The sequence below is a fragment of the Pezoporus occidentalis genome, unplaced genomic scaffold, assembly GCF_034315485.1.
Source record: "Pezoporus occidentalis ecotype Australia unplaced genomic scaffold, CSIRO_AGI_Poc_V1 ctg200, whole genome shotgun sequence".
In the NCBI taxonomy this organism is placed as follows: domain Eukaryota; kingdom Metazoa; phylum Chordata; class Aves; order Psittaciformes; family Psittacidae; genus Pezoporus; species Pezoporus occidentalis.
In genome coordinates, this window is record NW_026913857.1 from 529,060 (window position 1) to 544,586 (window position 15,527).

Consider the following 15,527-nt stretch of genomic DNA (forward strand, 5'->3'; position numbering starts at 1 on the left):
ACCTGATGGATTTTCGTTGTTATCCCCTTTCCTCTACAGGTAAGTACCATGACTTAGAGTGCCAGCTAATTCAGGAGTTTACCAGTGCACAGCGGAGAGGCGAAATCTCCAGAATGAGAGAAGTGGCAGCAGTTTTGCTTCATTTCAAGGTAAAACCCGAGGGTTTTAACTTAAATACGTAAGTAAAACAACTCATGATACAATCAGTGCCTGTTTTAATTAAACATATTTGCATGGGCACAACCACTATTTCATATAACATATGTAACTTTAAAAATGCCGAGATGTTTGTTCTATCTCAAATCAAATGCAGGGGAATAAAGGCAGATAATAGGGGATTGGAGGCAAGGTCAGTAGAGGCCATTCTAAGGTTTTTGTTTTTTTTTTTTGTATGCATGTAAACTGGTTTTCATGCTTGAGAAAGAGTGTTCAAACTTCTGGTGTATATCCATGTGGCGTGGGGATAAGTGAAGTAACTTTAGGTTTGTGACAACAATGGGTTTGAAAGAGTCTATACTTTTGATGAATTCTTTTTTTTTTTTTGCTTTTGTTTTGGTTTTTTTTTACAGTAACTTTTTCACAAGGGTTGTATTTTCTTGATTTGATTCTATACTGAAGTATGGACAACCTGCTTTAACACTGAGTTGTTCTGATCCTTCCATAGGGCTATTCCCATTGTGTTGATGTCTACATAAAACAGTGTCAAGAGGTAACATGTTTTATTTCAAATGTATCTCTTTGGGTCTTGATTGATTTAGTCATACAGGTTGTTGTAAATATATTATGAAATGCGCTTCTAAAACCCTAGGGTGCATTCCTGAGGAATGATGTCTTTGAAGATGCAGCCATTCTCTGCCAACGAGTGAATAAGCAAGTTGGAGAAGTCTTTAGCAATCCAGAGACTGTACTAGCCAAACTCATTCAAAATATCTTTGAAGTTAAACTTCAGGTATTTCAAAATTTAACTTGAGGAAATAAAATAAATTTTGTATCTAGTAATAACAATTAATGACAACCTACAATATTTGTAATTTTGTATAAGGGTGTGGAATCATAGCTGACTATTGCAAAAGGCAACTTGCCTGTAGATTCACCTTATAGCGTAGAGATTAAGCTTGTGTTTGAACACCAAATTCATGTCAGTTTTGACTTACTATTTTATGGTAAAGATTTTTGTTCAAATACGCGACAAGAAGAAAGCTCTAAGCTTGTGTATGTATTGCGATAATCAAATGTGTAAGCATCTCCTTTGCTTGCTGTCAAGCAGAAATGCCCTTAGGCCTCCAGTGCTTTTGAATCTTAAAAATAGGGATTTTGTGTTGTTTGGTCAGTCACATTTTTGAAGCAATCTGTCTTTTGTCTTTGCTTCACACACTACTGCTTTGTATTATTAAATAATTTTCTTCTAAAATGTTTTTAACTCTATCTGTAGATAATTCAGGATCTGTAAATTGGAGATGTAAACCCTAAGAATATACGTATTACCTTAAGATACACACTTTGCAGTAAACTAAATATAATTTGGCAAGTACTGAGTATGAGGTGTGTTTTCTAGTTCTTCTAACAGATTTACCCTAATTTTACAGTGTTATGTAAAGGACCAGCTGGAAGAACACAGGAAATCAGATGCAGAGCAGTATCTTAAGAATCTCCATGATCTATATACAAGGTATTTTATATTGGTGTAGATATTCTCCTGTAATTTGTTTATTATCAAGATGTAGGAAGAAAAGCCAAAAATGTAAATTCTCATTAAAAAAAAAAAATACGGCCATGAACCTTTACAGTTACTGCTTTCCTAAAGAAACTTTTAAATTGTCATTGTTATTTTTAATGGGAAGTGTTTAATATAGCGATCTTTGAGAAAAATTTTTATACTGCGTAAAAGCTAGTCCTCCGCATCTCACTGGCAACTTGCTTGATTGTGGTTGTACTGTATGTAATTAAACATGAATTATGCGAAATTCTTTACTTAAATGTAAGACTGCTAGAAGTCTTAACGCAGTCAGGGTTTTGTTGTGCTGTGTACTTGCAAACATGTAATGCTGTAATTCGCACAAATTCAACCTTTTCTTCCTCTCCTCTTTGTTTCTTTTGCATAAAGAACTACTAATCTGTCAAGCAAATTGATGGAATTTAACTTGGGTACTGATAAGCAGACTTTCTTGTCTAAGCTTATCAAATCCGTTTTCATTTCCTACTTGGAGAATTACATTGAGGTGGAAATTGGTTATTTGAAAAGTAGGAGTGCTATGATTCTGCAACGCTATTATGATTCCAAAAACCACCAGAAAAGGTCCATTGGCACTGGAGGGTAAGTTTCTTCTGTGAAGTTTTGTACTTTTAAAATGGAAGGGAGGCGGTACGGGGAGAAACATAGTGTTTGCCACGTTGGATATACAGTCATGAACTGCAAAAGAGCAGGCTTCTAAAATGACCTACAGCTTTTTATAATTTGCTATCACTTTATGTTCTCATTAAAAAGTGTATTGCTCTTGGTACATGTGAAAGGTGATGCATGGTATTTATACACTCACGGGAAATGAAAAATACCAGTTAAATCTATGTTTCAACTTAGGATCCAGATCCACAAAAGGACTGAAGCAAAACTAAGGTACCTAAAGCATGTGTATGTGTGTATCTAAAAGCATACATTTTTTTTCACCTGCCCAGGTCTTGTGGTCCCCTCCCAAGACCTAGGAAGGGGAAAAGACCATAGCAATGTCAGTGAGAAAGCTCTTAATGAGTCCAGAAGATGCAGTGGACTTAGAGAAAGGTAAAACAAGACTTCATTATCCTCAGGGTAGAGAAAATCATAGAATCATAGAGTAGTTAGGGTTGGAAAGGACCCTCAGGGTAGGGAAAATAATAAAGGACTAGTGAAAAGTGGGAAAGGAAGAATTAAAACTTGTCTGAAGCAGAGGTGATGAGACTACTGCACCTTTTCAAAGAGCTACTGGGTTCAGTGTGTCAGGAATGAAAAGTAATTTGGAGAGAGCAGCAGCAAGGTAATTAAATTAGTTAAAAAACGAAGATGGAAATTTAATTTTCTTGGGGGAAAATTAAATTGTAGTGAGTAACTTTATGGGTTGTTTTATGCATGGCAATGTGTTGGAGCATGCTTGACTAAATCAGGACTGCTGAGATAGTGGATGAATGGAGAGGATTTGAGGGTGTGGATGAGATACAAAACTTTTGTTGGTGCTTTGAAAGTACGGTGTGACAGAATGTATTGAGGCTAAAGTTTGTCCACAGAGCATAGTGTCGTAGGATTCAGTTGAAATTACTCTTATTCTGTGATGGGGAGTAGCTGGTCCTGTGGCGTGTACTTGCCATGGTAGAACACCATTAACCATGGAATCAGAAGTGGTAGTTTTGCATTTACTGGCAATTTTTGTTAAGCTTGCAAGACTGTCTTAATGCTTGTGTATCCTAAACTGTGTCTTGGGTTCTGTTTAAGTTAACAACTAAAATATCCTAAATCATTGTTGAAATTGAGCATCAAAATTTCCATCCAGTGAAATCTTCTTTTGGTATATGTTTGTTCTAGTATTCAAGACCTCAAAGAGAGAATAAGGCAACGTACAAACTTACCACTGGGGCCAAGTATTGACACGCACGGAGAAACTTTTCTGTCACAAGAAGTGGTGGTTAACCTTTTGCAAGAAACTAAACAAGCTTTTGAAAGATGTCACAGGGTAAGTTTGCTTCCTGTGATCTCCATTAGTGATATAATTTTGTGTGTGAAGTTAAATCTTTGGATTGAAGCATGATAGGAAGAAAGGAAGGGCATTATTTAAAAAATTCTCTTGCATTCTTCACTGAAGCAAGGTCATGGTGGAGGCTAAGGGTTTCCTTTTTAAATGTGGATCTAGTTGTATTTTGTGGCTTTTAATACTGTCTATTTTTGGAACAAGTGAGGATGATTAAACCTGCTGTCTACTCTGCTTTTCTTATTAAGTTATACCTAAGACCTGATAAGCCTTTTTCCTGCTTTAAAAATACAGAGAATAGTTCAACAGTTGGTTTCCTGTGTCAAGTGCCATTTCCTTTTGCATTAGAGAATTTTCACCAGTAAAATGCTGAGAGGAATAATCTTTAGCATTGTTTACCTAGGTAATGCTCTATTGGTCTTTAAGTGCTTTAGTCCAGCAACAGTCGAAAAAAAGTATATTTCTTCTGATGAAATTGCTTATTTTACTGTCTGTCAGTTACTGTTTGTCTGGTACTTTAGTGTAAATGAAACTCCTTGAAATTTAATTACAAAATTAAATGCTAGAGGTTTGTTGTTTTTTTTTAATTAGCTAAATATACTCATTTCTAACAAATTTTTAATGCCATTAACATTGTAAGTTAGCTTAGTGCCTGGGACTGCTGTAGGAAAAATAAGTTGGTAATACAGTATGTAACCATATAGTGAATCATTTCAGTGCCTGGAAATCTCTGTAATGGTGTTCTGTTGTTGGGGTTTTGTTTTTTGGGGGGTGAATACAGCAGAAATCTTTGGGAGTGGTATTACGTAAACTAGCTTGTATTGCAATAGTAATCTTTGCTTACTGCTAGCATCATGAAGTCTTCATGTAATTCCTTAAAAAACAAAGCTGCATTTCCTGCATAAAAAAGCCCTGTCACATTTTTCTTTGGAAAAGGGATTTACTGACAAGTTGCTGTCCGAAATCCCATGTTGCTTACAGCTCATGAAGGTGCAGGTGCTGTGTGTGTATATGAGCATTACTTCACTTCATAAAGATTTTCATGCTCCGTTGACTCCAGCTGAACTGTGTAGCTGAGGTTTTTTCAGTCTGTATTGTTTTGTCTGCAGTAGTGTAGCAGTGATGAAAGACCAGCTGCTCTGGATGAAACTGAAGGTCCATCTAACCTACTGTCCTGCCTGTCACTGTGGCCAGTGGAAGAAGCTTAGTAAAAAGATAAAAGGCAGGATACGGATGGAGTCATCTTTTCTGCCTATGTTTTTCTAGCATACAGTGGCATGCGGTTTAGGTAATACCTGAGATTCTCTCTGGACAGTTGTGTTTTAAGAACTATTAATTAATATCTTCCTTCATTATTACTGTTGTCATTATTAGAAACTCTATACTTCTACTTTTTATAGCATCCTGTGGCATGTTAGCTTCAGTTTATTTGATCTTGTTGAAGGTTTTAATGATGCTAAAGGCTGAACACTAAAGGCTATGAATATTTTTCATTTAGAATAAAACACCAATTATTCTGGAATACTTGTTACATTTTCAGCTTATCCCCTGCGCAATATCGGATAAACTTTCAAATGTATGTAGAACTGACCTTTAGGATAAACTTTTTTCTTTTTCTTTAAAGCTCTCTGATCCATCTGACTTACCGAAGAATGCTTTCAGAATTTTTTCTATGCTTGTAGATTTTTTATGTACTGAACACATTGATTATGCTTTAGAAACAGGCCTCGCTGGTGAGTATAGTATTTTCTGAGAATTTCATCTCATTGGCCTTTTTGTGTAGATGATCTTTGCAGGTCTTTGCTGTGCCTTATTGATTGGCCTTGTTCAGAATGTATTGGTTAAATGAAATCTGTTTTATGTGTTTGGGAGTCGGCATTTAACGTCTTCTAAAGTGCAACTTCTGTTTGGGGAATAGAAAACAGCATGCTTCCATCTGTGTATCAAAAACATTTGTATCACAGAAATTGGAACATCAGCACTTCATACCTCTTTTAATTGTTCTCTGTGCCATGGCAGGAGAATGTTTTTGTGTTAAAGGCATAGTGTCCTATATTTTGTAAGAATTTCATGCTTGTTTGGATACCTGTGCATTTTCAAGAGTGATAGTAAATAAGAAAATTGCTTGTATTAAGGAAGTTAAAATCTTGACAGTGAGAACCTAGCTTTCCTACATGAAAGCATAAAACTCATGTACTGAAGAAATATTTAAATTGTCTGTTCCATTTTGCTGTTGGAAATTTTAAAAAGCAACATATTTCTGTGCTTATGGTTGTTACCTCATATAGCTATGATAAGTATTCTATATATGGCACCATGGTAAATTTTTGAAACTCTAAGCCTGTGATTTAAGCGGTCATGGAAAAATTCTGCATATTTAAAAAAATCATTATCCTAATTATAAGAACTGCATATCGTTACAATCCTCATGAAACCTTCTTTGCTATAGGCATTCCCTCTTCTGATTCAAAGAACGCAAATCTTTATTTCTTGGATGTTGTCCACCAGGCCAATACTATTTTCCATTTATTTGACAAGCAATTCAATGATCATCTGATGCCATTGATCAGGTACCTTTATTTTGATTAGCATTTTTTTTGTAAATGGTCATTTTTGGTGAAGAAAGCAATTTGTTTCATGCCTCATCTCTATTAAGAGGAGTTTATTCTTGGAGTGGTTCAGCTTGATGATGATGAGGCAAGATAAAATGCTATAACAAAAGAGGGACGAAGGGAAGTTAAATGAATTGGTTCCTTGGAAAACTAATGGGAGAGAGGGAACTCCAAGAGTTCATAGGAAGGAGAGACAAGTTGCTCCTGAAAGACCTCACAGGTGTGTTACAGGCCAGGACTAGAGGGGGTTTGTAGATGTGCTTTGGGTTGAGCTGGTGATATTGAGGCTGCTGAGACTTCTAGGGGCACCTTGCAGCATCTTCGGAGGGAGCAGCTGGCCATGCCCCAGGAGCTACATGAACTATGTGGAAGCTGCATGTTATTGGGAACCCATTTTTGGATACACTTGAGGTAGAGCACACTGATGTACTCTGACCTAGTGTGTGTGAAAATCTGGGTTTGCTTGCTCACTTGCCAGGGATGGCAACAGCTGAGAGGCGCACCGCTCAGTAGACACAATGCTGCCTGGAGCATGTTACAGTGCGGTCCATCGGCACTCACAAACCCAGCTAGCTACACTTGAAATGGCACTTTCTGATGGGATGGGGAATCTTCACAAAATCCTATTCTGAGTAGCAGACTCAGCAGACGAACCTTAATTTTATTTTATTTTTTCTATTTTAACATTGTCACATACCCAATCCTCTGTACTGTTGCAGTTCTTCTCCTAAATTATCTGAATGTCTTCAGAAGAAAAAGGATATCATTGAACAAATGGAAGTGAAGCTGGATATGGGCATTGATAGGCAAGTAGGGATTTAAACTTCCTGTTAATTATTCTTGTAAAATTCTTGTGATGTATGTTAGTTTTCCTTTTAAGGTAGTAGTATTTCTAAACACAATTGTTGTGTTTTTTTTTTTTAAATTTTATTTTTTCTATTTTTTTAATCTATAAGTATGCATTATTGTGCATAGGAAACTTAGATTTTTGTTTAGAGGGTCATGGCAGGTTTTCTGCAATACTCCTGGAAGGTCATTAAAGGATTTTGGTAGAAAGAGTGCAATAATTCAGTTTTACCCTGTTGTCTCAGACTACTTTTTTCTACTTTGAAGCAGGAAGGAATGATGATTGAAATAGGCTAAAGACTTTCCATTAGGAAAAAAGTATGACAAAAATAGGTTAGATGATTTGCTTGAGTTTGTGCAGTGCTATGGATTAGACTTAGTCAGAGAAGTCTGTGGACCTGGAATAATTTTGATCTTGACATTGACTTGCTTTGACTCACTTAATTCTTTTCTATTTATTTATTTATTTCTACATTTCTCCCCAAAAATGAGAGGATAGCTATAAAAATTGTAAAATAAAATCATAGCTGTTTTGCAGCAGAGGAAAATAACAAACTAGTATGTTTAATATTAGGAAATGGAGCTGTTCCACAATGCATTTTGGTCTGGGTAGAATGTAATGTTCCTATATTTAAAGGTGGCATTAGTCAACCTAGAACACGTTATCTAAACTTTCTGTGCCTGTTTTCTCTCTGCAGTAACAGAAATAAGCCATCCTGAGGGTAACAGGGGCTACTCTGGAAAACTTTATTGAGGTTTTTGTGAGGATCACACCATATTGGTGAGGGATGAGAACAGGAATACTGTATAGGAAAAACAAGTACTGCATTTGTGTCCTACTGGGATTGAGAAAGATTTGATATATTATTTTCACCTGCATTTTCTGTCGGTGAAAAGGAAAGATGGAGATAAAAAATGTGTAAGTGGCAATTGAGATTTTAGCTGTTCCTGCTGGAAGTGACTCTATAGAGGTTTACACACAGATTTGAAGTACTTGAACTGTTGAGGCTATAAGCTCAGATCCAGACAGACATAGGTCAGTCATCAACATTAGAGTAGTTTGTTACTGTTTGTATAAAATAATTAATCTCTTAAAAGTGATAGTAAGATTTAGGAGAACAATTCGCTGCTGGAAAAAGGTATGTTCAAATATTTGTGCATGGAGACTTAAAAAACAACAAACTTGTGCTTTGGAGCATATATGAGAGATTAGTTTTGAAACATGTAAAATGTCTGTGGGCCTGCTAACATGCTGCTTTAAGGTGCCACTGATGCTGTTAAAAAATGATCGTCTTGCTTAAAGGAATGATTGAATTTAAAAGATAAAAGCAAATTTGTAACAGCAACAGTAGCCAGTCTGAAAAGGCCCAATAGCAGCTTCTTGAATGCCATTCATAACAATTGTGTACCGCTATAAAAGCGATTTGTTAGCCGAACAAAATTAGTTCAGCTGTCTTTCTTTCAGTGTGTGTTCTCTGTAAATAGCCTTCTAGGAGTATTTATTTAAAATGGAAATTGAAGAGAATACAAGATAGAATTTCTCTAAATTTCTGTCTGTTTCTGGATTGCTTGAATGAAGTACACCTAAAATGCAAGTCTGAGCTCTATGCATAGAAAAAGGGAGTTTATTTCCTTTGGATACATATATGCGTCTCTCATTCACCCCTACTCAGATACGTATATTTTAATCCCTTTCACCCCAGCTGGAATCCTTCAGGGCCTATGATGGCCTTGACTGTTTCCTTCGGGAAGACTGGAAGGTTGAGAGAGTAAAGAAAATGGGAGGAAAAAGAAGAGACAGAGGGAGGTTCCTCTCAGGGGTGCTTTGCTGTTTGACCTTTGGTTCGGACTTGAAGTAAACGAGGGCCTTGACCTTAGATAAGGTTCCAGAAAGATCAATCCTGTAGGGCAGAAATAAATGACATTATAAAACCCTATTAGATTTCTGAGAACAAGAGAAACACTAGGCTCCGGCAGAGAGGTTTTTCCTCCCTCTCCCTCCTGCCTTCATTTTCCAAGTGTTTTTTGATGCTTGCTTCTGAGTAATATGCAATTTGATCTAATTCTGCTAAACACTTTGGAATGCTTCCTTTGGCTTTCTGTTTCCCTGTATATTGAAGAATGGTATTCAGTCTCTCTGAAGAGCTGGATTTGAACTGATTACCTTACAATTAATCTGTCCCCTTTAAAACCTGCTGGCCAGCATGCTGTATGCTCTGCTCCAGGAACTTGGAGGAAAGAGTTTCTAGGCTTGTTGGGGTGGTTTTTTTGCTGATTCTCCTTTTTTTAACTTATGTAAATTGAAGTGTATCTTCTCTGAGAAGAGTGCTTATGTGTTTGTACATCTGTTAAATTGTTTCCTTTGACATGGCCTAGCACTGCTTGCTTCATATAATAATTTAGTGTGTTTTCTGTAGATTACTCAAATATTGGGTAGTAGGGTTTATGGTTTATGCTGCTTACTTTTACACAGAATCATATTAGTATATATATATAAATATAAAAATCACAGAAATCAAGATGTTCCCTTCGAAACCCAACCTGTATTTGTAACTTTAAAGGACACTGAATTGTATGATTGGACAGATGAAACACATCTTGGCTGCAGAGCAAAAGAAGACAGATTTTAAACCAGAAGATGAAAACAATGTTTTGATTCAATATACTAATGTAAGTAAGCTAAATCCAAGCTCATCAGTATAGCTTCAAATGCTCATGAGTGTTAACTGGGTACAAGATGTTTCTTACCAAACACACACTGACTTAGCTGTTCCATTTTGCACTAACAGTCAAAGCTCTGTTTTGGACTACTTTCTCAATCTGAAAAGCACATCGGCAGTTTTCTGTCTCATGTCAGGCACTGTCACATTCTTTCACCTCATGAGGCACAGATTTGGAACAAGGTTTTTAGCCGATAATTACCTTTAAGCTATCAGTTACAGAAAATCAATTATCAGGTACTCTAGTTGCTAGCCACTTTTCTCCCTAGGATGGCATGGGCATGACAGAGCGTCATGGGTATGGCATGAACATTCTTTGCTGCAGAAAAGATCTCTCACCAAATGTCTGAATCTCAGGCTGTGGGCTACTGAGAAGCTGTAGTGCTAGGTTATGCTAAGCTCTTGTTAGGGAATGATTCAGAGAGGAGTGCAGAAGAAGCTACAGTCAGTGGGAAGAAGTGAGAGCATTGCCTCAATGCCTGCAGCTAGGTGGGAATGGGAGAAGTGGATATAGAGTCTGGTACTGTGTCAGAAGGGTGATGATGCCTGTTTGGCTGTTTATTTCAGGTTAGAATTGCAGCTGACAAGGTTTTTAATCACTTCCTCCTCCTCCCCACCCCTTGGTTGATCTTTTTCTGAATTAAGAGACCAAATCAGACTTTTCTGAACTGGTATGAATTGTAACTTAAGTGAATATTGTCTTGCATCTGTCTCTGTACTTGCATTTTTAAGTCTTCGTGTGGTAAACAGTGTTCAAAAATTATTAATTGGAAAATGACTGATTTCAGTTATGTCTTGTGGGAAGTTTGAAGACTTAGTGGCTGATGTTCACCTTATGATGTGGAAGCCACTCTGAGAAGAACAGGTTTCTAGAAAGTAAGTTACCTAATTTATTTTTCTTTTTTCCTGTTTAGGCTTGTGTTAAAGTCTGTGGCTATGTTAGAAAGCAGGTGGAAAAAATTAGAAATTCTATGGATGGCAAGAATGTGGACACAGTTTTAATGGAGCTTGGAGTTCGTTTTCATCGACTTATTTATGAACACCTACAGCAATATTCGTACAGTTGCATGGGAGGCATGTTAGCTATATGCGATGTGGCTGAATATAGGAAGTGTGCCAAAGACTTCAAGGTAAGTGTGTACAGGTTGGTGATGTACAGCCATGTCGAAATCAGTAGCAGGACTCTGTTTTTAATCAAATAGGGTTTTTTTTTCATAAAAATAGTTTGTTTCTGTTTGAACATCGCCATTCTGCGTACTGATTTTACATATTCTACTATACCAGCAGGTCTGTATCATGCCCAAAGAGCAGTTTCCTGGTAGCATGTTATTGCTTGCAGGCTATATGTGTATACTGAAGAAGTATTGAGTTTGCATTATTAAGCGTTCTATGTATAACTTTGCCTGCATGTGTATCTCCCTACAGATGTATATGTGCATGTATTTATATATAAATTTAAGTACATGAGAGAATGATGGATGTAAATCTTCCGTCAGGAGGAAGTATTTTGAAGATCTAGATGGACATTCTTTTATAAGACTTCAAGCAAGTCTAACTCTTAATATGTTTCTTTCTTTTCTCTTAACCACAGATTGCGCTGGTGTTACAACTCTTTGATACCTTGCATGCACTTTGCAATCTTCTGGTTGTAGCCCCAGATAATTTAAAGCAAGTTTGCTCAGGAGAACAACTTGCTAATTTGGACAAGAACATCCTTCACTCCTTTGTTCAGCTGCGTCTTGATTATAGGTCTGCTCGTCTTGCTCGTCACTTCAGCTGAGAGTGTGGAAAGAAGTGCTGTACCTTTGGGCAGGCCTCAGTTGTTAGAAAGTGCAGGGAATTGTTTCTTATCAAACCATGATTGTAAATTCTGTTGGGATGATGACTGTTCAGAATAAAGCAGCAGCCATATTTAAACATGACTATGTAGAAGGTGAGCAGATAAAAATCTGAATATTTCATGTACGCTAAAGTTCTCCCAGTGAAGAATTTTGCAAATCCACTTGCTACTGATTCTTTTTATTTTTTTTGTTTATTAGAAACATGTCAGTGTAGGAAAGCAAGTCGTGCATTGAAAGAATGTTATTCTTCAGTATTGAATTATCAGATGTTTGTTAGACTTGAACTACAGAGATAGTGTAGGTAATGGACTACATAGAATAGACCAGTGTAAAAACATTCTTCATCAATTTCAATGACTTGGAACTCAGCACAGCTAATCATAATCAAATTATTTTTGATTGATGTTTCTAAGTCATTTCTTTCGTTTAAAACGTTATCCTGCTCAATGTAATTTCTTGCTCTAATTAATTAGCTTGGAATTTCCTTGAGATGTAGGAGTAAAAGCACCACTAACCCAGAAAGATGTAATTTATTCATTGTGTAGCATTCTAAACAAAACTGAAGTGGTGGAAAGTTTTGGGAGGGAGGGGAATTGATTCTTTGACTTTTTTTGTACCTTATAGTTAAGGGCCCACCTGAATGTATTGGCATTGTATAATCTGACATTACTGTTTGTTTGATACTGGTACACTGAATTTTATATATGCTCTTGAAGTAAATGCAGCTGCCTTGCCTAAAGCATTCTTATTACAAGGTGAAGGTGCCCATTGCTGGATTAATGTCAGAACTTTCTCCTGTCTCTCATTTTGTGTGTAAATAAATTCAAATTATAAAGAAGTGAAAGGGTGAAATGTAGCCCAGCTTTTAATTTCTGGGAGGAATGGACAGTGGCTCTAGGAAAAAAACAAGAGTTAAAAATTCCTGTGCTCAAGATAATTGATCCTCAGTGCCTGAGCAATATAAAATGTTGAAGTGTGCGAAAGCATCTTTTCCACTGGTCATAATTTTAATATTGGAGACAGGCTACTTTCATTTCTGTTGTACTCCAGTGTTTGTTCAAGGTGTTTCTGAGATGGCCCCATAGAGTGCATTGAAACATCAGTGATGTTTGAAACATCAGCGGTAGCTTTTCCACAAGCACTTGAAAATTGTAAACATACCTTTGTTCAGAGAGAGCTCTTGCGGAAAACAGCTTAGAACTGCTGTGGTTTGTATCTTTAATCTGACTTTACACCATCACTGAACAAATCATCTGTAACACTTTAGTTCTGCTTGAGCTCAGCATAAGTTATGGAAACCTCTTTCTCTCCCATCTTCAGAGCAGCGTATGTCTTACTTTATAGGTTGGTTGGTCAAATAAATTAATTCTCTTTTGATAATGAATTTCCAGGCTTAGTCAATATTGACAGTCTTGTGTGGAACTCCTTTTGGTCAGTTGACGTTCTTCTGCTTCATTTTAAATTTAGTAGGGTATTGTATCAGTAAACAAGAAAATGGATGCCAGGCTGCCTCAAAATATCTGGGGAGACTAACTGCTTTGTTGAGCTGCGTAGCTCTATTTGTTAGCCATGACAAAGCCACGAAGAGCTTTGGACACTGGAGGAGGCACATGCTTGTGCTGCTGTCATTCATTTTTTTTTTGTTGTTTGTTTGTTTTTTACACTTTCCAAAAGCTCTGATGTGAATTCAGATGCTGCCTCTCTTACCTCTGTAACTAAAAGCCAACAATTTTAAGGCTGTGGTTTTATTAACCAGTACAAAACCTTTCTACAAAAAAAGTGTCAATTTGTAAGCACTTCTGAACAGCGAGCATAATGTTAAGATTGCAGAATCACAGAAGTGCTTCAGACTTTGTTGTGTGATTGTTTGAATTTTTTTAATGTTGTGGGAAGTGTATTTACTGTATTTCTTGCTTTATTAGCCATTTTCCATACATATGCTCAGTGCAGTATTTTCATTATGCCTGTTACCAGGAGGCAGCAAGAACTTAGATATGTAGACTCTTCCTCAATAAAAAGAATTTCTTCCACACACTTCTTTCATTTCATTTCCATGTTCTTCAAATATCTTCACACTCAATTGTATGAGCCCTTCTATTAAAGAAAAAAAAAAAGTAATTTTACTGACCAAATTTATCACTGGTTTGAGCTTTCCCCTTGCACACAGTGAGAGTTTCTGTTTCTGGGGACGACTCCAGTGCCACCAAGTTTATGTTACAAGTTGGATTGGAATGGGGCAGGGAACTATAATTTTCACCCATTTTTTAAGTTTAGAGCTCTTACAATACATAATAGGGGAAAATAATTCCAGTGGCTTCTGAATAAAATAAAATACTATCCAAAATACAAATATGCCTTTTAATGTTCATGTAATGAGTTAAAGTATTGCCTTTCTAATGTTTCCTCCTAGAACATAGGCATTTAACAGGATGGCAGCCAAATGAATGCCTGAGAAGAAGTGTGTGTATGTGTGTGTAATTATGTTGTCTACAGCTGATGAAAGTGGCTTTGCAGTAAACTCTTGTGGGCTGGAAAATAAGCTGTGTTTTTACAAGTCCTATAATTTATTAACATGATTTAGTATTATATTCTGTTTGTGTGTGCACAGAGGGCAGGAAGGAGTTGGTGGTGTTCTGTAAGAATACTTCACAACACAAAAATATAAAAAACTCTGAAATGGAAGTGTTTGATAAAAATAGGATCGGGATACTTAGATGTAATGGGTCAGGAAGACATGAACTGAAAGGATGTGGAGAACAAGCACTTTTAAATGAAGGAGCATAGCATATGGAAGGAGGTCGTTAAAATGTGATTAGTAGAAACCTCACATACAGAATTATAGAATAGGGTTGGAAAGGACCTTAAGATCATCAAGTTCCAGCCCTGCAGCCATGGGCAGGGACACCTCACAATAAACCATGTCACCCAAGGCTCTGTCCAACCTGGCCTTGAACACCGCCAGGGATGGAGCATTCACAACTTCCCTGGACAACCCATTCCAGTGCCTCACCACCCTTACAGTAAATAACTTCTTCCTTATATCCAATCTAAACTTCCCGTTTAAGTTTGAACCCATTACTCCTTGTCCTTTCACTACAGCCCCTAATGTAGAGTCCCTCCCTGCCATCCTTATAGCCCCCCTTCAGATACTGGAAGGCTGCTATGAGGTCTCCACGCAGCCTTCTCCAGGCTGAACAGCTCCAACTTCCTCAGCCTGTCTTCATACGGGAGGTGCTCCAGTCCCCTGATCATCCTCGTGGCCCTTCTCTGGACTTGTTCCAACAGTTCCATGTCCTTTTTATGTTGAGGACACCAGAACTGCACACAGTACTCCAGGTGAGGTCTCACAAGAGCAGAGTAGAGGGGCAGGATCACCTCCTTTGACCTGCTGGTCACACTCCTTTTGATGCAGCCCAGGATACGGTTGGCTTTCTGGGCTGCAATCGCACACTGCCGGCTCATGTTCATTTTCTCATTGACCAACACCCCCAAGTCCTCCGCAGGGCTGCTCTGAATCTCTTCTCTAAGAGAATATGCATCAACCTGGGAGAATAAGCAGGGCTGGAATGAAAACCTTCCAGATATGTGTCCCATCCTGAAATGAGGTAAGTTTCCAGAGAAGCAGAACTGGCTGTAGTACTTTGCCATGGAGCTGTTCATCTTGAAACTGTTGGATTAAACAGAAGACACTATCTGCACTTGAGTGCACATCTGTGACTACTTGATTTGAGAATGGCATGATATTGGCAGATAACTCACAATTTCAGTTGCCTTGGGAGCAATCCTCTGCCATAT

The 15,527-nt window shown here is 37.4% G+C and overlaps 1 protein-coding gene across 2 annotated transcripts in view; it reads left to right on the forward strand.

Annotated features, from left to right (window-relative positions):
• The window catches only part of EXOC5 (exocyst complex component 5), a 30,953-nt gene extending 18,383 nt beyond the window's left edge, over nucleotides 1-12,570 (forward strand). The window contains exons 8-20 of one of the 2 annotated variants that reach the window (XM_062618442.1): nucleotides 40-149; nucleotides 665-709; nucleotides 809-949; nucleotides 1,587-1,669; nucleotides 2,105-2,314; nucleotides 2,579-2,614; nucleotides 3,551-3,698; nucleotides 5,338-5,446; nucleotides 6,163-6,283; nucleotides 7,045-7,131; nucleotides 9,733-9,841; nucleotides 10,806-11,021; nucleotides 11,483-12,570. In XM_062618442.1, the coding sequence (XP_062474426.1) occupies nucleotides 40-149; nucleotides 665-709; nucleotides 809-949; nucleotides 1,587-1,669; nucleotides 2,105-2,314; nucleotides 2,579-2,614; nucleotides 3,551-3,698; nucleotides 5,338-5,446; nucleotides 6,163-6,283; nucleotides 7,045-7,131; nucleotides 9,733-9,841; nucleotides 10,806-11,021; nucleotides 11,483-11,671 (1,604 nt within the window). In that variant the 3' untranslated portion in view covers nucleotides 11,672-12,570. The remainder of the gene's footprint in view (nucleotides 1-39; nucleotides 150-664; nucleotides 710-808; nucleotides 950-1,586; nucleotides 1,670-2,104; nucleotides 2,315-2,578; nucleotides 2,615-3,550; nucleotides 3,699-5,337; nucleotides 5,447-6,162; nucleotides 6,284-7,044; nucleotides 7,132-9,732; nucleotides 9,842-10,805; nucleotides 11,022-11,482) is intronic. The other variant, XM_062618443.1, reaches the window with a different exon arrangement.
• Nucleotides 12,571-15,527: the final 2,957 nt, after the last annotated feature.